The 22,867-nt window shown below is 38.0% G+C and overlaps 1 protein-coding gene across 7 annotated transcripts in view; it reads left to right on the top strand.

The window, feature by feature from the left end:
- The window catches only part of GRIK1 (glutamate ionotropic receptor kainate type subunit 1), a 161,349-nt gene that overhangs the window by 97,561 nt on the left and 40,921 nt on the right, over positions 1–22,867 (top strand). For all 7 annotated transcript variants that reach the window (XR_013945541.1, XR_013945542.1, XR_013945543.1 and 4 more), the window contains exons 5-7: positions 4,973–5,026; positions 6,842–7,015; positions 10,328–10,471. Coding sequence is in view for 4 of the 7 variants with exons in the window: in XM_080577681.1 (XP_080433807.1) it covers positions 4,973–5,026; positions 6,842–7,015; positions 10,328–10,471 (372 nt within the window). In the remaining 3 variants the exon portion in view is untranslated. The remainder of the gene's footprint in view (positions 1–4,972; positions 5,027–6,841; positions 7,016–10,327; positions 10,472–22,867) is intronic.

Raw genomic sequence — 22,867 nt, 5'->3', positions numbered from 1 at the left:
CAGTGCTTTTATGTTGAACATTTTAGAGGCTAGGAGGCAGAGAGACTTTTATTCATCATGGCGTATCTTGCTGATCCTAGAAAATAGTGGTAGTACTAATTAATTGGATAATGAAATGCATTCATTTAATGTTCATGAAATTGAATAATAGCATGACTGAGGAAAATGCTAAGTGAAAGTAAGTGAAGTATCTGATGCGGTTCCATTAGTCTGGTTACAGCCCATCTTGAAGGAAGACTGAGACTAGCTCTAAATGAGGAGATTTTTTTTTTCACAAGATGAAAGAACAGAGGTTAGAGATGAGATATAATGCAAGCCAAGAACAAGGAACCCAAAGAAATTTACAGACATATGAGATTATATTTTGATACAGCCTCTGTCCACTTGACATATATATTTTGATCACCGATGCTTGTTCAGATTCATGATGCAGTTCATGAACAGCTAAAAACACAGGTCTGCTACACATAAGTGCAAACACCCTATTTGAAATGGATAGAGATGGAAGTCTCTTTATCTCATTTGCCACAACAACCCATATCTGGGTTTGGCTGAAGAACAGATTTTATACAGGGCTGGATGGGAAGGAGATCTGCAAGGAGAACGCAGAGTATTCTATCCTGGTTTCACTAATTTACATTCATCTAAGTTCCACAGCAAGTAAAAGCTGTTATTATTTAAATAGGACATTATTATCAGATGCATAATTATTTAACTAATTGCACACAATGTTACTTAAATAGGAATATGTAATGAAATTCCATTCTAGTTTCTTATGGACAGCTATATACACAAAACCCAATCTCGTTCACAGAATCACAGAATCGTCTAGGTTGGAAGAGACCTCCAAGATCATCTAGTCCAACCTCAGCCCTAACACTAGCAAGTCCTACACTAAACCATATCACTAAGGGCTACATCTAAACATCTTTTAAAGACCTCCAGGGATGGTGACTCCACCACCTCCCTGGGCAGCCCATTCCAATGCCTAACAACCCTTTCAGTAAAGAAGTTCTTCCTAACACCCAACCTAAACCTCCCCTGGTGCAACTTTCGCCCATTCCCCCTCGTCCTGTCACCAGGCACGTGGGAGAATAGACCAACCCCCACCTCGCTACAGCCTCCTTTAAGGTAACTGTAGAGAGCGATGAGGTCTCCCCTGAGCCTCCTCTTCTCCAGGCTAAACAACCCCAGCTCCCTCAGCCGCTCCTCGTAAGACTTGTTCTCCAGACCCCTCACCAGCTTTGTTGCCCTTCTCTGGACTCTCTCGAGCACCTCCATGTCCTTCCTGTAGCGAGGGGCCCAAAACTGAACACAGTACTCGAGGTGCGGCCTCACCAGAGCCGAGTACAGGGGGACAATCACTTCCCTAGCCCTGCTGGCCACACTGCTTCTTATACAAGCCAGGATGCTGTTGGCCTTCTTGGCCACCTGAGCACGCTGCTGGCTCATATTCAGCTGCCTATCAACCAGTACTCCCAGGTCCTTCTCTGCCAGACAGCTTTCCAACCACTCATCTCCCAGCCTGTAGCGCTGCTTGGGGTTGTTACGCCCCAGATGCAGGACCCAGCACTTGGCCTTGTTGAACTTCATGCAGTTGACCTCAGCCCATCGGTCCAGCCTATCCAGATCGTGGACTTCCCTTTTCTCTTCTGGGCTGTTCACATTTTCTGCAGTGGGGAGGGCGCTTGCTCTGTGGTAGTAGCCTGTGCAGCTGCTTTGCCAGGTTATTCAGGTGTCCCAACCTGAAAGGGATCTTTGCTCCTACCATGCTTTTACTACTGTCTGTTTCACGGTAGTTCCTACAAGCTGCAGTCCCTATATCTGCAGTGTTAAATGAGTCCTTGCTGCTGAGAGCACACAAGTGCAACTTTTCTAATTACACTAATGGGAGCATCTGAGTCATTAAGGCACTGCTTTGGGGTCTTCAGCACGATACCCAACATTCCTCTTGCTGTTGCTTTAACATGCTTTCATTTTCTGTCTTCCTAATACCATCTTTTAGAGTGGGCATTTGACACTATTATAAAATCCATCCATTCACTGGAAATTTTACTTAGCAACGATGTTACGCTAGAAGAGAAATAAATTATTATTGCAAATCCTTTCATATCTGTGAATAAAAAGCACCCTACTTAGGTCAGTCTACAAATCTAATTCGCAAGTCACAGTGAAGTGCTATGTACCTGTTAACTAATTATCATTGTTAACGAGTGTTAGAGGGGAGGACAACCAGTGAAGCCTGTTCATGTGACCAGTGCTAAATGAGAGGCCAGAGATCAGCGGCAAATCAGAGGCCAGCCTGGGACAGATCCAGCATCAGTGCTGATTCCTTAGCCAGAAAAGGACATTATTATTGCATGTGTGCCACTTATGAGCTCCCTTCCAGCCATCTGTAGTTTCACATCTTAATTGAGTCATTATTAATACAGAAAGTACAAAAATGGCATGTTGGTTAAGCTTTTCTGGGTGGTTGCAATACTTTCTTTAGAAGGAAGAGCTTCAGCAAGCTTCTCTCACGGCACGCTTGGTGTCAGGTCCATGCCAAATCCAGGACACCCTTCCACCACTGGTCACCGTGAAACTGCATCTTAGTTATGGCAGGTAACATTGCTGGTCAAATCCCATTTTTTACATGCAGTTGCCCTTGTTTTTCAAGCATTCTGGTTCTGTTTTGTTTTCAAATGCAGTCCTGCAGCATGATTTTTGAAATCATTATTATTCACAGGCATGTGTATGTGTCCTGCCAGCTCAGTTTATCTTGCATTATTTGGGAATCAATATTTTCAAAAAATGTTTTAATCAAAAATGTGTTCAGGAGACAAACACTCCTCTCTCTCAGGCTACTGCCCTTGGCTGTATGAGGCAAGTAATAACTCGGCTACCTTGGATTAACTAGCTGCGTACCCAGGAGCAGTGTAGCTGCAGCAGCACAAGCTAAGTAATGCTTCCGAAACCCCCCTGCTACACACTTCGTAATCTTTCTAGCTAATATATACTTCTAGTTAACTTAAAATTGTATTTTAAGGCATTATATCGCTTGGCATTGTCCTGGTCCTCTGTTGTCTTACTATTTCTACACAGGCAGATTGGAGATTACACATTCTGATAACAGAAGTGCAATGACTTTATGTCAGATTTTGTATCTCAGGTTAGAATTAAAACTCTAATGAATCAATAATTTAAATCTGTGTATTTGGATCCTCCCTTGTTACATTTATTAATATAATCTTGCTTTCATAATAATGTAACACCATGAACTAACTATGAACTTCCTGTAGAGGACCAGCTAAATTTGGGTATCCAGAGGTTTACCTGGGTTCAAACCACACGTGAATCATTATTACCGAGCTGCTGCTCTGTGCCCCATATGAAGTAATTGGGTTATTTCAGTACAGTTTCAGCTAAAAAGAAACCTGCATCATAAAAATCCTGCCTGACACCTCCTTCCCACAGCAGGGACCATAGTCACAGAAATCCAGCTGCTTCAGGGAGCAGAACTGAGTCCAGTCAAATCAGCTGGGAAACACAGCATGCAGAAGTTTATGTTGATGCTACCATATATCATGTTCTGTGCATAAATAGGGAAGGAACATCACTCTTCATGATTGCTAGAGTGCTCATTTTTACAGGTAATAAAATAACTCTAAGAAATGGAAGAGAAGAGGATTAATAAAATAAGAAATAAAAAAAGCAATTTTGACATGTAAATTCAATGGAGTGTTTCAATAAAATACTTGCCTTCTGGCTTGATTTTTAGTGGCTGGAAATGGATTGGTTGTTTGTGATTAACACTGATTATTATCTTCTGCAGCTTAGAAGGTTCAGGTTCTTCCCTTTCTTTATGTAAGGAATTTCCATACACAATCACACAACTGATTTTCAGAGGCTTTTGCTATGAAAGAATATTGGCAAGCCAAATCATATTATTTTCCCCTGTCTTTCAAGTAGCTATTCAGGCACTGCTGAAAGTATTCTAAAACAGTATTAATAGTACGTGCTTACATTACTCTGATCCAGACTGAATAACACTTAACCTTTGCCCATGTTTCTGTCACGACGATGAATTTTCCACTAGTTTCCTAGTTCACAGTTGTTCCTCCACTTCACACAACTCCAGAGAAGGCAAAATGTTTACGTCACAGTAACAGTGTGCGTGGGTGTGGCGACAAGCACAGGTGATGCTGTGCTGGAACTGTAGAGCATCCCGGTACATGTGATCAGGGGTGTCTTATGTAAGCATTTTCAACAATTTTTGGAAAGGGGCTGGAGCAAAAACATATCCCTCTAGAAGTTTCCTTAAAGCACCACTGCAATGTGAGGGCTGGGAAGAAAATCTTCCTCTTTTTCTGCCCAGGGTGGTCAGTCAGTTTGTATTTAAATGCCATCCTTACCACCTTACCTTGCAGAGCTTAAAAACGTCTGACTCTGGAAAATTATTCCGGAACAGAAATCCTTTCCTACTAGCAATTTTGACAACTTCCCGCAGACCTGAATTCCCCAGGTGGAACAAAAGGCATTTAAAGAAGTTTTCTTCTTTTCTTTGTTTCTGGTTTACTTCAGTGAGCACTCACCAAGTGTCTTGTTCTCACATGGTAATGTAGAATAAAAATAATGCACCTAAGCACTTTTCCCTATGAATTCCATTGTCTGCTAGTAAATTTCCTTTTAACACTTCTAAAATGCAGACTAAAGAATTTCACTTTTAAAAAATCAGCTCCTCATTATCACCAGTCATTTTTCTTGTCCTAGAAGTTTTGCAATCTTTAATCTCTTTCCTGAGCAGAGGTGATAAAAACGTCATTAACATACAAATATCTTATTTTTTGCTCCTGAAGAAAAATGTAGTTGTAATCAAGATTTATAACCTGTAATGTATTGTTCCAGATTAATCCATGCTTTTCAGAAGACAGTGGAGTATACTGAAAGCATCTAGTGTAAAGCACACTCACCTTTTAATCTTTTTCAACAGATTCTCTCCATGGGAATGATGACTGAATACTACCACTACTTTTTTACAACACTGGTAAGAAACACTGAAAATTTTGGGGGGAAATTTCTATGTTGCAGAAAAGCCAACTAAAGCCTTTCCCTCGGTGTTTTTATTGCAATTACTCAAGGAATCCTCTGGAGAATGAGTACTAACACTCCTCAGGCATCACAAGGTTAAAGTTTTGAGATGGTGCTGAGGTCAAAGCTTCTGCAGGCAGTGGGGTACAGCCCCCATCTAGCACAGCATGTGAGCTTGCCCTTCAGTCTCTCTCTACCTAGCTTAAAAAGCATCACCTAATTATTAGCTAGTTGAAGACCACCACAGTCTACTGCATTGACCCCGTCCCTCCAAGCTATTTTTGTTGAGTACGATGTAAAAAGAAGACAGTAATTCAGGGGTTAAGATGTGTACTTTGTCTTAGCACATGTCGGATAAATACAGGTTCATAGCTAAATTGTTGACTTTACTCATATATATAGAAAACAAAAAACACCAAAAAAATCCATATTTATAATTTCACTTGGGAAATATGATAAGAAAAAAAAAACATTAAATTTTCTTTTACGGTACAAATCTATGGATATTCATTTCAGACACATTATTCCTATATTTTAACATATATACCATGTATAACTTAATCCATGCTTAAGATCTATTCACATGGCAAACTAGAAAGACAGCCAAGAGCCAATATTGCTGGAACAATCCTAGTTTGGATTATGTCAGTTCATGTGCATCAGCTTAATCTTTATTTCCATTCCATATAAAATTTTATGTGGAAGTGAAAATTTATTCTGAATCCAAGAGTCAATTCATTAGTCAGAAAAGACTCTCAAACTGTTTGGAACTTGAAGTAGTAGTTTGAAAGAGCTCTCTTTTGAGCCCATTTTAACACCACGGAAAATGTGAAAATTTAGTGTTTACTGTGGACCATACTGTTTTATACAATAGCAATGAATCTAAAATAAAATGGTGACCAAGAAAAGCAATATACATGAAGTAGCATGGAGCATACATTAGAACAAGCAGTAAGCGGTGTTGGTGGTATCTCAGCATTGTGGTATTGTAAATGCTGACATTTTCATGGCTACTGTGGTATTAAACCATGACCACCACATTTGTCATTTTACTGGCTTGCCGGGATCAACAAAAATTTGTTTTGAAAAACCAGCCTTCAGGCTTTGAAAAGCAGTTAGCATCTTCCCACTGCTTGATAAATCTAGCAGCAGTATGTGCCACACAATTATGCCATTTAGAATATCCATTATTTCCCAGCCCTGTAAACACCAAGCACTGCAGTGCACGGAGTTACTGCGCGCTGGCCCGACATGTCCATTAGGCATACTGGCAGCGAGTCACCTGAAGCAGGCAAGGCAGGAGAAAAATGGGGTTCATAAGCAGAAAAAGTCTATTGCTCTCAACATCTCTTGGAATTTTCCTTCCCCGAGTTGAGAAATAAGCCCGACGTTAGCCAACTAATTCCTCGTGTTGGTTTGACAGAGCTGTAGTGCTGCTGGAGGACTGTTATAAATTAAAATTAGATAGCGTTGTGCGGGTTGGTTGCAAAATAATGTTGTCGTGGGGGACTGATTTTTACATTCCAACAAAGCAGATATGTGGTTTGTCATAAATTTCACACAGCTTTGGTTTATTCAGATTTATAACTGAAGCGGTCGTGACTAGGTTTTGAGGGCAAGCAGTGAGTCCACATGGGAAAAAAAAAAAAAAAACAGCACTTAAGCTTTGGATTGAAAACTCAAATACAGTTTTGGCCTAATTGTACCTTCCAAACATCTTGCTTTAAAAATGCTACATCTGGTTTTGTTTGTTTTCTTAATGATGATTTAGGATCTATTTGCATTAGACCTGGAACCCTACAGATACAGTGGAGTAAATATGACAGGGTTTCGCCTGCTCAACATTGAGAATCCCCAGGTTTCATCAGTCATTGAGAAATGGTCAATGGAGCGTCTGCAGGCACCACCAAAACCAGAGACTGGACTGCTTGATGGCATGATGACAGTAAGTGAATGACTGCTATGTTGCAGTGGTGTCTACAGCACACTTTACAACTCTGTACTAGCGGAGGTGAACCAATCTCACCAGCATTTCCATTCATAATGCAAATGTTGAAAAACAGAATCCCCAAAACAGATTTCTTTTCATGTGCTTCTACACAGGAGTGCATTTGCCCCATTAACCAGTGTTGTACTTTCCCATGTGGCAAGCCACTGCTGGGAAGCACTGGAGATGAATAACAGTTCTCCATCACAGGGCTGTCCAGCTTACACCATTCATCTTTTTGTTGTTGAACATATATACTGCCACCTCATTTCTCCATTAATGTTCTGGATGGAGTGTAGAACATAACAGGAAACAAAAACTTTCAGAGCAGGTATAGGATTTATGACCTGCAGGGAAAGATATTGTACATGTGGACAGTTAATAGCATTTCTAAATTGGAAAAGTGCCCTTTCCCTTCATTTCCATCATCTACAGCAACTCTGTCTTTTAAGATATAATTTAAGGATAAATGAAAGGTATCGTCAAGCCAGGAAATCAGGATTTCCTCCCTACCACTCCCCTATGAACCAAAGGAGAGAATAGGAACAATTACACAGACTGGGTGACTCCATCCTGGTTTGTGGGGTAAGGGGTTGCCATCTTTTTGCAGTGTAAGATAATGTGTCTTATATACTGGATGGTATTAGAGGTGATATGAAGTAGACTTTATTGCAGATGATTGCAGGGGAAATTCTGAAGCGTCCTGACATCCTGAAGAGAAATACATTATGTGTGCTATCTAGCATTTCAAAAAAAAAAAAAAGAGCTTTTTCAGTAGTGTTATTTTGCTCACTGATATCTAAAGCAGGGGAGGAAAGTTTCTCTGGGAGCTTCTGATGTAAATAGACAAGACGTGAAAGAGTAGCTATTCACATCTAGCTGTTCACCTGCTTTCACCTAGCTATAAAACTAGGATTTTAGGAAAAACTAAGTCCTTGCTAGAGTCTTAACCCCTCCTTTGCATCTCTATAATACCTTAGTGTCCTTGATGCTCTGAAACAGCATGAATACCAAGGAAAACATCTTCCTAGTTGGATGTGATCATTTAAATATTCATAGCAAGTTCTGCTTATTCAGTTTGATGGAGAGCTGCAGTACTGCTATATTTCATTAGACAATAAGGCTATGACAAGCTGCACATTATAAGGAGATCAGGATTACATGTCCTATTGTTATTTCAGATTTTCTTCGTTCAGATTCATGCTGTATTTTTCACCCTGATCTCAGCTTGTGGGAGGTCAGCAGAGCATGACCCAGGCAGTCTTGAGTTCATGTCCCTCTTTATGCACAAATTACACACAGAGGCATAGTTGTTCTAAGAAGACCTTTGAATTTCTTTGCAGTAAGTTAAACAGAATATGAAAATCAGAAAGACAAATTCCTAGCTCTTAGTCCCTTTCTTCTTAAGTACAAGCACAGGTGTCAACATATAGGCACTTTGCTTCAGAAAATGGGGTGACCTTTTGTTCCTCAATGCTACCCCAAGCCCTAAAACATAACAAGAATGAGAGCAGAAACAAATGAGTGCTGGAGATAATATAACCTAACCTCTCAGTTGCTGCTTGGCAGGATGGATAACTAACAAGTCATATGAAATTCCAACTGCCAACTCCGGCAGTGCTGCCCAACATACCAACCATACAGGATGCACCATGTCATCAAGTGACAGCAACGGTGGTCCCAGATGGTAATGCAAAGTGAGGTATGCACTGAAATGTTTTCAACAAGCATCTCCAGAGCCACTAGGCCTTGGACACAGACCAACATGGACTTCCGCACCCATGTAATATTCAATCCTGAATGAACAACTCTCCCATCTACCAAAAAAAAAAATGATCTCAAGTCCACTGACATTAATTGAAATCTTCCCACTGACTTGGAGGGATTTTGGATCAGGCCTTTAATCACTGTGTCTGTTTGTATCAAGTATCTGTTTTAAGATTCTTGACACTGAGAACAATTGTTGCTATCTCTTCCTGCTTGCCTCACCATTTATAAGATTTTCAATTAGCTTGGGTTGTGGGAGCATTGTTCCGGGCAGATCCTGACTGGTGTTTCAAGAGCGATTCCTCATCTGCAGTACATTAAGATTAGTTGATAAATTCAGATCACATTTGATTGCCAGCAAACTCTTCCAATGCTGATAGGACTGATGCTGTCGTAATGTACTTAGGTAAATGAAACAGACAAAGAATCAAATCTATTAATTTCCCAAGGGAATTGCAGGGGAAAGGAATAAAAATGGATTAGCTTTGCAGTTCATATAAATGAGTCCAGTTTTTCTCATCTCCAGTTACTGCCTTTTTTTAAGATCCTTCCTTAATTATTCAGTAGTTTTTCAAGAAATGTAAGCACTTCATTTTTACAGTCCCTGTGCATTAAGTTAAACACAGACATTTCCACCTCACACACCAGAGCACTGAAACGCAATGCAGGTGAAGGTGAGATTTTTCTAAAACTTCCCAGTGGCAAAGGCTGATAAGGTGATTGATATTAGTCTGAGGCTTACTGGGCATGATTTTAAACCACTAAAACCATTCTCAAAAAAAAAAACAAAAAACAAACAAACAAAAAAAACATAACAAGCATCTGGTGATTGTAGTAATATTTTGGTATCTTAGGGGTGTATTCATCTGCCCTGTCTTAGACAACTATAAGTTAGATGTAGAAGTTCAACTTTATTACCAAGGCACCTCAAAATGACAAGTCACCTCTCTCTAAGGTGTCATGCCAGGTGTGGCAGAGGAATTGCTATAGCCAAAGCTCAGTAGGGCCATTTCACCCATTTGAGCCAAAAGCTGGGATCCCTGAGGGCAGTAGACACTTAGGAATGATAGGTACCTTTGGAATACTTACCTGGTGCTTGGTGGGACTGATTTCCCTGGAAAGCCAGGACCTGAGCTGTGTATCACCTTAGGCTTGTTAAAAATGCTCACCATGACACACAGCTATCTGCAGGCTCCTTCCCGTGTTTTCCTCCCTGTGTGCATCTGGAAATACTCTTAAAGTAATATGAGCTGGAAAAACAAAAAACAACCAAAAAAAAACCAAAACAAACAAAAAATTACCAAGTTTTGTTATAGCTCAGATCTCCATGGAGCACCCAGGAATGAAACAAGGAAACAGAGGCCTCTTCCATACTAGCAGCCCAGGAGAATGGTTATCAGTAGAGAAAAGCAGGGACTGGACACATAGATGTACTTTAAAGAAAGCCTTTCTGTTTCTTTCTTTCTTTCTTTCTTTTTTTTCTTTTTTTTTTTTTCCACACAGACTGAAGCAGCTCTGATGTACGATGCTGTTTACATGGTAGCAGTGGCCTCCCAGCGTGCCTCCCAAATGACTGTCAGCTCCCTACAGTGTCACAGACACAAGCCGTGGCGTTTTGGACCCAGATTTATGAATCTGATAAAAGAGGTAAGTGTAGACCATCTGCTTATGGCTATCATAATCCTTCCTCTGTTCTTTAACCACACTGGCTTGTGTTACTGCTCCTGTGCCTTTGTCATATGCTATCGTCTGATTTCTGGCACCCAGACACTCAATTTTTCTTGACCTTCCTAGCAGAGAAATGTTGACTTACAGAAACAAGGTTGTGACCTGCATTTTAGTGGCAACTCTGGTCTTTCAAAAAAACAAGCTACTAAACCCTAAAATGATAAAATCTCAGACTAATATGATGTAAGAGTTCACATAGATTTTGCTTGGTTAATGTTTATTATGGATGTCTAACTTCTAAAACTAACAACAAGCATTCTAGAAATTGAAAGAAAGGTGAGTTGGTTCACCACTTAAGCCTGGCTGTTCTGCAGACTGTTTGATCAGTACACCCAATAACACAATATCCAGTCTTTATTATGAGTCTTAAATGGAAACTTTTCCTTTAGAGCACAGTATAGAAATAAAAATGAGAAATTATCTGAAGTTTCCTAGATCTGTTTAATCTTTCCTCTCGTTTTTTGTCCATGACAATGGGATTCCTGTCAAAGCCAAATTCATTAGCATGTGGGTAGGTAGAACAGGACCTGTAGGTTGCGGCACAAGGTAAGTGGTGGCAGCATGTCAGGACATATGACTTAACCTAGGAATATTATCAGAACAATCTGAAAGGCAGGACATGTGGCAGTTACAGAACATGTAGAAGAACTGTTGTCACTTTCTCCAAAACCAAGGAAAAAATTCAGAATTGTCATAGGCAGGCTACAATGTGGGCATTCACCTACACAGAAAGCAGTGAAACATATTGACACAGTACTCTCCACACACAGTTTTATGGATTTTAAGTTTTACTTGTAAGCTTCTCTTCTTGAAAGTACAAAGAAAAAAAAACAAGTGTCACCCCAGTGCTCAGACACCTGACTTAGAATTAAGGAAACTTTGGAATACTTCCCAGCCTGTGACACAGATCGAGGGAACAGTCACAGGAGACAGGGAGACAGCACCAGTAAAGCTCATTCCCTCACACTGATCTCAGCCATGCCGTATCCAGCTCACCCTCTGGGGAGGAGGAGGGATGACTGTAAGCAGGAGCAGAAGATGAGAAAAAGATCTCGGAGGATGAACTTCTCTCTCCCTTCCTCCCTCCCCTATGATTTGATCTAAGCAGCAACTTTTGCTCTTGTACTTCTTAATCTCAAGCTAAATGAGGTAGCAGTGCTATTCATACAATTTCTGGTACATTAAAAAAACAAACAACAACAACAACAAAAAAATCGTATTGAAAATCAGCAAAAGATTTTGTAAACAGTGAATGCACCTGTATATTTCTACAGTGGTGTCCTACCTATTTTGGGTGAGGTTGAAAATATAGTATAAGGGTCCTGAATCCTAAGCCAGAAGTCCTTTGACCAAAAACACTGGATGAATCTCAGCAGATCCCATTCAAAGCTTAATATTAAATGGTTATACAGTTCACATTTATCATGTACAGCTGGCTTCTCTTGCATGGAGTGAGATATGTAAGCTAATCAGTGATTGTTGTGCAGATAGTGTCTTTCATGGTCAGTAAAACACTGATTTAAACACTCCAAGGGTCTTATCTTTCTGTTTCTGTTCTAGTCCAAAAGATGGTTATTAAAATTACATGATAAGGTTTAATAACACAATATTACATTTCCCTTAAAGGCTATAACAGGTGTTGGAAACTAAATAGCAAATGCAATTATATGTTCCTTGTTCATGTTAGGATACGGTTTGCTCAACAAGGAGGGATGAACTGTATAAATTAGGAATCAAGTGAATAGGCATGGAGAAAAACATCAAGCAGGCGGAAGAATAGTTTGGGCCCACATAAATTCAATTTAATTATATTATTTTGTTACGTGGCACTGACAGTAGTTGAAGCCATTTCACAGACTGACCTAAAGACAAATGTTCCATGCCACAGTCCCAGTAAATAACATTCAGACAATGAAGTTGCATGCAAGGAGTAGTTCAGGTGTTAGAGCTTAGCATGAACTTCAAAGGCTCCCTGGTGTGATTTGTTTTTGTTTTGTTTTGTTTTGTTTGTTTCATTATGACTTGGTGTTGATAAGCACTGCAGTCATATCATTTGCTTTATGATCCCATGCTATAAAATGCTAGGCTGATGGTAACAGAGAGGACCTCAGAACCCTTCTGGACACAAGCAGAAAATAAGGTGGAAATCATCTGTCTTGTATAAGAGCTGGTAAGATGCTTCTCTCTTCACTGTCCAGAGGACAAATTAAATTTTTTAAGGTTGTCACTGTCCTGTTGGATAATCAAAGCACATGTCATACCTGGTCTTCAGGTACACAAGTTATCTTCTTCCAGAAAGCAGTAGGAAAGTGGATATCCTAGGGCAAAATATCTTCTTCTGATTGGTGTTGGTCGAAATGCATGCCCATTGGAGTCCATTTCTGAATTTTCAGAGTACGTAAAATCAAAAGACAGCTAATTTAATGTGATAATAGTCCTCTCTTGTTCTTAGGACTTCAGGCAAGTATACCAGGCAAGAGCAGTATCAGAACCACTGCCTATTTTCCCTAATGACCAAGACTTACAGTGCTACTAGTAGGACTATAGGAGAAAAGCACTAGAAAAAAATGTCTGAAACTACAGGATAATCAATTACAGTGACAGAAAGAGTATTCTTCTACTCTTTAAAGATCTTATGAACTAATGCTGATTGTAGGAACAATTTGGAAAATTGCATGGAAAAGTAAGCCTGCTCAAAGTCACCCAGCCCTGAGGATGGCTTTGAGGTCAGAGAGGTCATCAGCTAGTTCCCATGAAGGAGGCTGTTATACATAAAATACCCTGTCTGGGATCAAGACTGTTCTACAATAGCTCATGAAGATCTTTTTAATGAAAAGTAAATCCTTGTCAGAAGCTTGTCTCCCTCAGTGACCTAATGTCATTGATATATATATGATATTTTAATATTTTAGCCCTTGTGGAAGTGTTTGCAGGGAGTACCATCTTTCGCAAGCCCAGAAAGAAAAATGATGTTATTCTCTCTTCATGAAGGGAAGAAAAAGAGAAAGCATGATTCCACCTTTCCTAAGTGACCATGTGTGTAAACATGAAACAGGTGTTCATAATTAAATGATCAGTTCCCCTTTAAATCATGAGATAAGCTCCAGAATAACAACTACCTCTTGATTTTTATTCAATTATCATGTAAACCAATGTGCATTCCCTTCACTGAAATCCAGTAACAATTACAAGAACAACTGTATTGAGAAGAATTTCAGAACATAGAGATGCAGACTTTATCTGAATGACTTTATTAAATCCCTTCAAACAGAATCACACACACAAATCTCAAAGATTAAAAGAAATCTGAAGCATTTACATCTACATTTGACCTTATGTTATGTTGTTGACAAGATATGTTTCAAGCATGTCTGGTCAGTAGATACCAGGAGTGAGAGAAATCCATCTATATTATAAATAAAACAATTAAAAACAGACTTCTTTTGGTGATATTACATTATTAAAAACACCACCATCACCAATAACACATTGTAAAAAGACGATTCTTGACAGTCTTCTGAGCTCAATGAATTCATTATGTAGGCTAGCATAATGATCACAGAAAGAAACAAGATAGTTAGACTTGGTCATAGAAGGACTACCATAACTGTATGATTTTCAAGCCTATGGATAAACTTATTTATAATAATTTTCCTGAGCAAAGATGTCCCAGCTAGATTGGAAAACCAATATAACTCAAATGGTTTTAAGCTCAATAAACTTTTTCATTGGAATTTATAAGTTTTTCTTCTAGATGATTCTTGTTTCTTCAGGTAATATATGGTATGTCTCATAGACGGTCTCTGATCTGCAGCAAAGACAAAGATTAGTAACATTAAGTCCCTGAAGAAGCTTGCATCGCTTTTCCTTCTTAAAAACCTATAATGAGGGCTTAATTTAAGTTATTTTTACAGAGAAAAGATACTGTAAGTGTTGAACACATCGTATAGTTTTTAAAGTATCTAGCATTATGAGACTCTGGTCTGTGGATGACGCTCTGCTTCAACAGTAAAATTAATAAATAATAGTAATGTATCCAGTCCTTCCCTGTACAAGAGGAGAGTAACTGGCTCAGCATCAAGAAATGAAGCTATCCAACAAGACCATCTTTACCTACTTAGGTTGTAATTTTGCCTGTTTTTTGAAACCATGACAATAACTCAGAGTGTGGTACTCTGCATTCTGGTTACATTGGCTGTAAATATTTTAATTTTCTGCTTCTTCCTTACAAAAAGAAGAAAAAAGTACTTATATACAGAATAATATCACTCCTGTAATCCAAACTCAAGGCATTTAAGCAAATGATAGCCATGGTCTGCAGAGAGAGAGGCCTTTCCATCAGCATAGTTAGGAAGCTGGTAACAAGCAGGCATTATACTTCCCAGCCACCACAAAATGAGCTGTGGAGCAGCTAAGTCCTGCACCACAAGTAAAAGAGGATTCTTGAGCTAAACCAATTCTTCATGTAAAGTAATGTCCATGGAAATCAAAAAGATAGGAGGACTTGGTCATACGAGGACTACCACGTCCAAATATCTTGCAAGCCTCTGGCTAAACTTGTTTGTAATAATTCTTCTGAGTGAAGATGTTTCAGAACGTTAGCCACTAGCCAATACTTCCCTACAAAATAAGCTGCATATCCACCTCACCTGTGCTGAAATTGTACAAAAAAAAAAAAAAAGGAAACTTCCTTCTGTTCCTAGGTATCTGTTATATACATGCTTATTCTACACCAGACTGATCTACGACCAAAAAAAGCAGCAGTAAGCCTATTTTCTCACATATTTAGTGCAGTTTTGCAGGTCTGAGATATTGTGTGTTTTAGTCAGCACATGGATATTTGAAAGTTTATCTCCTTGAGATCTCTGAACTCTACAATGTTTACCCAGCACTATAGATGGGTGGCAACTGTGCGCTACGAGGCAACTATGCACTCATTCTGATCCGCTGGTGCAGATGACATCCTGTTGGTTTGTTTTTCTCTTGGTAAGGGGGAAGGAAACATCCTCAGGACTACTAGATTTTCTTGGAAGCTCCTATGGAGGGAACTGAAGCCAAAACTAAGTGAATTGAAGATGGCACCACCACATGCAGATTGATTTTGCCCAAGTCTGATGAGCTGATCAGCATTTTGAGAGGACTGGAACAGTCAGAGTCTTGATTAATTGGTATCAAATCACAGGATGTAATTTTCAGGGAATTCTTGATAATAACTAACTAAATCTAAAACAAATGTTGAACATCATTGGAAGAAGAAATTGAAGATTTTTCATTACAGAAATAGTATGACTTCAAATTAAGACAGAAAGGAAAGCAATCCCTTTGGGGAAAAATTCATCATTATTTTTGGCTAAAATTTGAAGCATCTCCAAACAAAGAAACACAAAACATTTTACAAGAGAAGAAAATACAGGTTTTTTTTTTAATTAACATTTATTGCTATGAAATTCAACATGGAGCATTTTCATGTTGCTAAAAATTTATAGTCATGCACCACAAGACTGTGGGTGTTAGGAGACCCAAGAACCCAACATCTCCCTTACTGCCTGAAGAAAAGTCTGTGTATCAGTCACCTGACCTTTCTGATGCACAGAAATCTCTATTCACATGACTTAGGAAAGACAACAATATTTCAACTCCAAAACATAAACTACTATCTGTTCTGTTGCATCTTTTTCATTGTGTTTCAGTGTTAAGATAAAATATATCATCTCTAACGTATGGGTGGCAGTTATCTCTGGGCTCTAATGCTCCAATATTTAGTTAATCCAAAGAAAAGCAGTTATTTAGTTTAGCAGGACACCAGATAATTTGGTGGTAGGATTTGATCCACTCTCATTAAAATAAATATTTTTCTTTTGTTTACTTTTTAAAAACTTACGTCTTGCCCATAAATTAAGTTATGCATTTCTGATATAAGCCTACTGCTTTCTGTTACTTTGAACTGGAAACTCTTAATTGAAAGAGCAAACAAAACAACTGCTAGACTTCCATCCCATGATGATTTATGAGAAAATAAAGGTCAGCTTTCCATGAAGATAATGTATGGCTGAGATTAATGCCAACAGAGATTCATATTCTGAAATCAAATTTCAAGTTTAAAATTTATGCAGTGATCTGTGCACACATAAATAGCAAAATAATGGTCCTACAGCTTGCATAGTAAGAATAAATACATAATGAATAGATAAAAATTATCGGCAAGGCTCTGATACTGCAATGTTTAGAATGAAAACAAGAAATCTGACAAAAAGATTATGTATATTCTCTTCCATTCAATTTTTACTTTGTCAAATATTATGTAGAAAGTAGATTTGTTTAAAAACAGTGAGAAAGAATTCCTACAAAGTGTTTTTATCTGAATATATGGAGTGTATTTTTATATTTGCTACACAAAATCATTTTTTCAGAACAGATTTTATATGTTATAGTCTACTAAAAATACACTTCATTTATTCCACACTGATATTTGCATTTAAGTGTTAGTGCATGGCCTAAACTTTATTATAATTATTTGTATTGGAAAAGCTCCCAAGAACCCTAGCCATGCCACCATTGAGCAATTCACTATGCACAGTCTTTACTCCAATGACTTTACAAGAAAACTGTTAAATGCAGATGGTTTAGATTTTGGAGCAGTGTACACTCATTAAAATGATCTGTTCCTCAACCACGCATACTCCTACTCACTCATTCACATATTTGCCAGCACTCGTGTGCTGTTATCCCAGGTGGAAATGACACAGAGCTTTGCACCATGTGAAGTCCCCATGGGTTCCTTGTCATCTCTGTAGTCCAGTGGATTAATGTCACTGTAATAGTACAACAGTGCAGTCAGGGAGGATGTTTCCCACACAAGATGCTGGGTGGGAACACTGAAGCTCTGGCTTTGTTTCCTGGCTCTGCTGTGGCCTCTGCAACCATGAGCAAATCTTTTCTGGCCAGTTCCAAAACTGTGCCTCCATTACCTGAGAGGGCAAAGCAGGTCACTGCTTTGTAGGCTGACATGATCAGGCTGTTCACTATCTGCACTTGTAGCTATCACCTCATTCCAAAACAAAAGTGACAGGGCCTGAAATCTAGGTGAAGAAGCCCTCTAGCTGGAAATGCTGAGATTCTACTCTGTACAAGATGGATGACAGCTCTTGTCTAGTTAATGTATTTAGTCTGTTAGCTATGTGGAACATGATGTCTCTATACTGTCTTGCTTATACAAACAGTATCTATTACAACGCAGTCCCATTCCCCATTAACAGAATAGTGTAAAGCTGTTTTCCAAGTTCATAACCCACCCAGCCACTTCAGCAGCAGTCATATTTGTGTAGCATAAAATACACTAGGAAGAATACATGACAAGGTTTAACCTTTCCTTCTGATCCTTCAACACCACTCCCTCACCTCTGTTACTATAAAGCAATCTGGTAAGTGTAAGCTTTAAAGGAACTCAAAGGCGTTTCAAACATATGCTCTGAAATGAATCCACCTGAACTGTCATCTTCAAGTATTCAGGGTTTACTTATCAAATCTGTAACACCAAAAGCCTTTAGTGTGATTACCTGAAAGTCATTAAGCTCAACCACTGCTCTGGAAACAAGCACTCTTGAGCAGTTCACAGAAAAGCCTTTCTTCCCTAAGAAATCCTCCTTCTCTATTCACCCACTATTTCTCTTTCCTGTTTCAAGACAGGGGTGTGCTCAATCTTATAATAGCTGCCTAAACACCTTCCTAAGAACAAGCCTCCCTACACCTCCTCTTTTTCATCAGTGCTGTTTATTAGAAGCCCAGGATAGTATCAGTCCTGGAGTAATGAGACTATGAAACATCTTGATTTTCAGTGGGGCAGATAAAACCCTGTAATGGTGAATGCTGAAACTCTTTTTATTACATCTGTTATGCTGGATTTGGAAATAGAAAAGTCATACACTAACTCACTATATTCCTTAATCCTTAAGAATCTCTTTTAAAAAGAGGATTAATTGTAAGAGCTGATAAGTTGATGTGTGGCTCAGAGCACATTTATTATGATTTCCACTGTAACTAGTAGCAATAGCACAATCTCTTAAATCTATCAACTGTTTCTGCAATTCTAATAAAGCAGAAGCTTTCTCCTCCAAAAGGAAAGAAACAACAAGAGAATTAAAGGAATTTTTTCCTTGTCATTAGCATTTTGATTAGGACATTGTGGCTATGTTATTTACTGAGTTGGAAGATTTAGTTGTAGAAAAGCGAGCTGTAGTATTGTCAGTACATGGCCACAATCTAGATGTACTTAAACCTACTGTTTTACAAATTTTTCAGATATCTGATTTTGTAGTCCAGAAGCGTAAGTTTCAAGTAGGGAAAAAACATGAGAAAAGGAGCTCACTCACGACCTCGTCTCTTGCCATCAAGCAACACAATTCATATCCTATGTATACGTGCATTAGTCATCAACAATGATTCTGTAACGATCAGAATCCGCTCTGTTAATAAGTCTAAGACCCATTGGAGGAGACACCATCATCCACCTCTGCATTTGGATGGCAGTTAGCACAATAGTCCTCATCAGACATTTTGGATTAGCAGTTCATAGCTAAAGTAGTTGTTCACTTTCTTTATAAACAAGTAATACTGTCCAAGCACAACAGGTCTATCACTCCAGTAATCTTGATATGTCTTTGAGATCCCTGTATGTACTCATCTGCCACCTGTTGTTAAAATCTGAAGGATGCCATACCTGAAACGGCATGGTGTCACTACGTACAGAGGCTGCTACACCCTCACTCACTGTACTTTGATAATGTTTATCTGAGGTAAAATGTTCTAGTGAGATGGTGGCTAAAGGAAATTATAATATAATATAAAGTTCTGTGTCTCTTCAACACAGAACTCATTTGCTTTCAAGAGCCTCATTTTGGTAGACCAGCACAGAACTGAAAAGAATTTCCTAATTGTAGTCCAAACACCTTACACAGTTATTCTGGAGTATGTATAGGTCCAAAAAGACTAAGTTGCTAGCACATCTCTGCCACTGTGCAAAGGTAAATGAGCAAACATAATTTGTGGAGTTGAAAACAAGTATATTCTCTTCCTGAATTCCAGGCCAGATGATTGCCAGTAAGTTGTTATTGTTTTCTAAACAATTACATGATAGTGAATTCAGCTAATACCTTCTACTTCATAACTGCAGTTATTTAGAAATGTACATTAAATCAGTAACAGATATTAATTTTTGCCTAGAAACTTATAATAATAAATATACACCAAACAATGCCAAAATTTATAAAAATACAAGTATTCTTGGACTATATATTCAGCATAAAAATGCAGTTCAATTATTTGCCTTTGTAGGTTACCTTTAAGATAGCTGGGAAAGCTACCAACCAAGGGTCAAGGTAATTCCATTGACAAAACTAAGTAGATAGGGTAATATCCGTATCTTTTACTGGACTTCACTCTGGCTTCTGAATGTACTTCTCTGATACTGAAGAGTCCAACTAATCAATTCCTGTTCCAAGCTCCCATTAAATGCATAGAAAAACTCTACTGATTGCATGCCTTTAAGATAAGGTTTCAAAAAGCTTGTTATACATGAACAGCAAGAGGAGAGAGAGAGAGAGAGAGAGAGAGAGAGAGAGAGAATACAGAGTCTGTTTCGGATAATAAATACCTAAATACCTAAATATGGTCCATTGTCTACTGTGGGAATTTGTGGGAATTTCTCAAGTCAATTACTTGAGAAATAATAAAATACTTGAGAAATAAAAAGTAGTCTTTTTATGTGCCTGGATGAATCAGTAAGTCTTTTGAATGAAAAAGGCTGTCATTTAGCACCACATTTGTATCCAAAGATAATGTTCACATACGATGTTATTTATCGTATATTTAATATAATTTCATATTAAACATTAATTCAGGTTTCAGTGGCAGATGCAAAGTGTCAGAATATTTTGCACAAAGACAATGGAATTACGCAGTTTTTTTGGAGCTGAAAAACAGAACAGATAATTTTCTGCAGTAATACTGTGCTAAAATAGCTTTTCACTCAGAAGTTTTATCAACTTCCTTTGTCTACATAGTTCAAAATTTGTTATAATTGTTTCTCCTTATACAATTTATTGTACATGTATTATGTACACATATTTTGTAAGTGATATAGTCACAGTTTTATTTGCATTTATGGGGTGCATATATGTGTCTCAGATACTTTCTTCTAACATTAGTTCCAGAGATATCTTTGAAATGGGGGGGGGAATCTTATTTTCTGAACAGTTTCAATATTTAAACTTGAAATTAAATCATATTAAAAGGTTAGAACTTGAGTCTGAAACTCAAAAGAGATTGCTTGATTAATTACAAAAGAACAGGTTCAGAAAAACTGTTTTATTTCACAGGTCATTGGAATAAATGGATTATTAATAGAAAGGAAAAAATGGATGCACATTATTAAACATTATTAAACATAATAGTTTAAAAAGTTAAAACAATCGTGCCTTTGCATTTTTGTATTATCAGGATGCTTTGAACACTTTAAAATGACCTTGAAAAAAATCAAAATTATCTAATCTGAAACATAATTAACCAGTAGCTATTATTTCAACACTGGACTTGGAAAGAGTAAATATGCTGTAGGCAGATAAACAGTTAACTAAAATATTTGGTAAACATCTATTGAGTAGGAAAAAACAAATAGATAATAAAAAGGCAATCAATTTGTCTGAGAAAGATTGATATTTATTGTGTGCAGTACTGCAATACAGTATCTGCTATAAAAAATTGGCGATGTCCCATTATGGCTATATCATAAAGCTGGATATTTATTCAGTCCATGCATTATACACACTATGCATTATGATATAGGCTGTTATAGTCATTAACTCAAGATGATGAAGGGGAAATTAATATAAAGACCATATGACGGTAGTGTGAATAGATAGCAAGCTTCTGGAGTGTTTGCTCTTAGAAGCTGAGTCAGCTTCATTTTACAGTTATTACAATTTTCCATCAGTATATTTATATAGAAACCAATACTGTGATTTGTACACTTAACCCAGACGTTGTTTTGTAGTTAACCTGCAATCTTAATCTTTTAAAGTAAATAAATAGAAATAGAAAATTTCACAGTTTTAGTTAGGTTTCTTTGTGTAGTTTTGCTGTATCAGGTACCTGACAGCCTTCAGAGAGGACTGAAGATTTATCTGTAATCTCTTCTATCTACTGTCTTTTCAATGTTTGGAAAGAAAGTGTCTGAATAGCTGAAGGTCCTGTACAATTTGCTTCTCAATGGATAGTTGAAACCAGTATATTGGATTAAGTCCCCATTTTGTTTAATAAGCAGGAAGAAGTCATCAAATATTTACATCTCAGCAGTAGGAACTATAATTATCTGATAAAATACAGTATTGAAGACAGAGAGGTTTTATTTTGAACATTGTACTGGTCTACTCCTGCAAACCAAACTGCTGAATGAGCAGCATGTCATCACTGTTCTCTTGTCAGAGGCAGCCTGCAACCTTTACAAAGCAGGATAAAGACAAGCAAAAGGATGTTACAAATGAAAGCTACTGAAAATCACATTTTTTAATTAAGCTGCAGGGTATACTCAAAATTATACCAACGAAACAAAAATACATTCTCTCTGTAAGAGTATCAAATTGTGCCCTTAGTTCCTCCAATATTAAAGCAAGGACAGAGTGAAAAAAAGCAATTTCTTTTGATGAATTACATGATTAGGTTCCGATTCAATTTTTATTATATCCTGTAACATTTAACATGGAGTGACACTAGAAACATTAAAATTGCTATAAATCTTGCATATAAAAGTATGAATTCTCATTGCTGTGTTCAATAGTCATGTGGTTTCTGACTATTCAGAAAGTTCTGCTTCATTTCTGGTCATTAATTGCATCTGAGAACTGTGCAACTGCTGCTCATTCTGTTTGCCAGAACATGATGACTAATAGGCACTCGTATCCTCAATTTACCTGACAGGCACCTAGAAGTGGCATACAAATATATTTTCCTAGCAATGATACATTTCAGTTCGTTTGCATACATCAGGCAAGTGTGCTATAGGAGGCAAACCCTATTAACAGCTGGGAAGTTTTGTCATAGACTGCAGAAGGCCTAGAATCTACTGCAAGTTCTTAGCTCATCCTTCCCAGCAGCTCTTGGAGAAAACTTGATTTTCTGGTCAGGGAAGAAACATCACCTATCTATCTGGACATGTACGTAGAGGCACCACAGCTGTCTCAAAGTCTGAAACTAAATTACGCTAAATGGACTCAAAGCCAAATGTCTTGCTTTTATTTAGAATAAATAAAATAAATGCGCTTT

The sequence above is a fragment of the Anser brachyrhynchus genome (genome assembly GCF_964034855.1).
Source record: "Anser brachyrhynchus genome assembly, chromosome: 1".
Classification (NCBI taxonomy): domain Eukaryota; kingdom Metazoa; phylum Chordata; class Aves; order Anseriformes; family Anatidae; genus Anser; species Anser brachyrhynchus.
The sequence above is the reverse complement of the archived record's forward strand: the minus strand, read 5'-3'. Positions and strand labels throughout refer to the sequence as shown.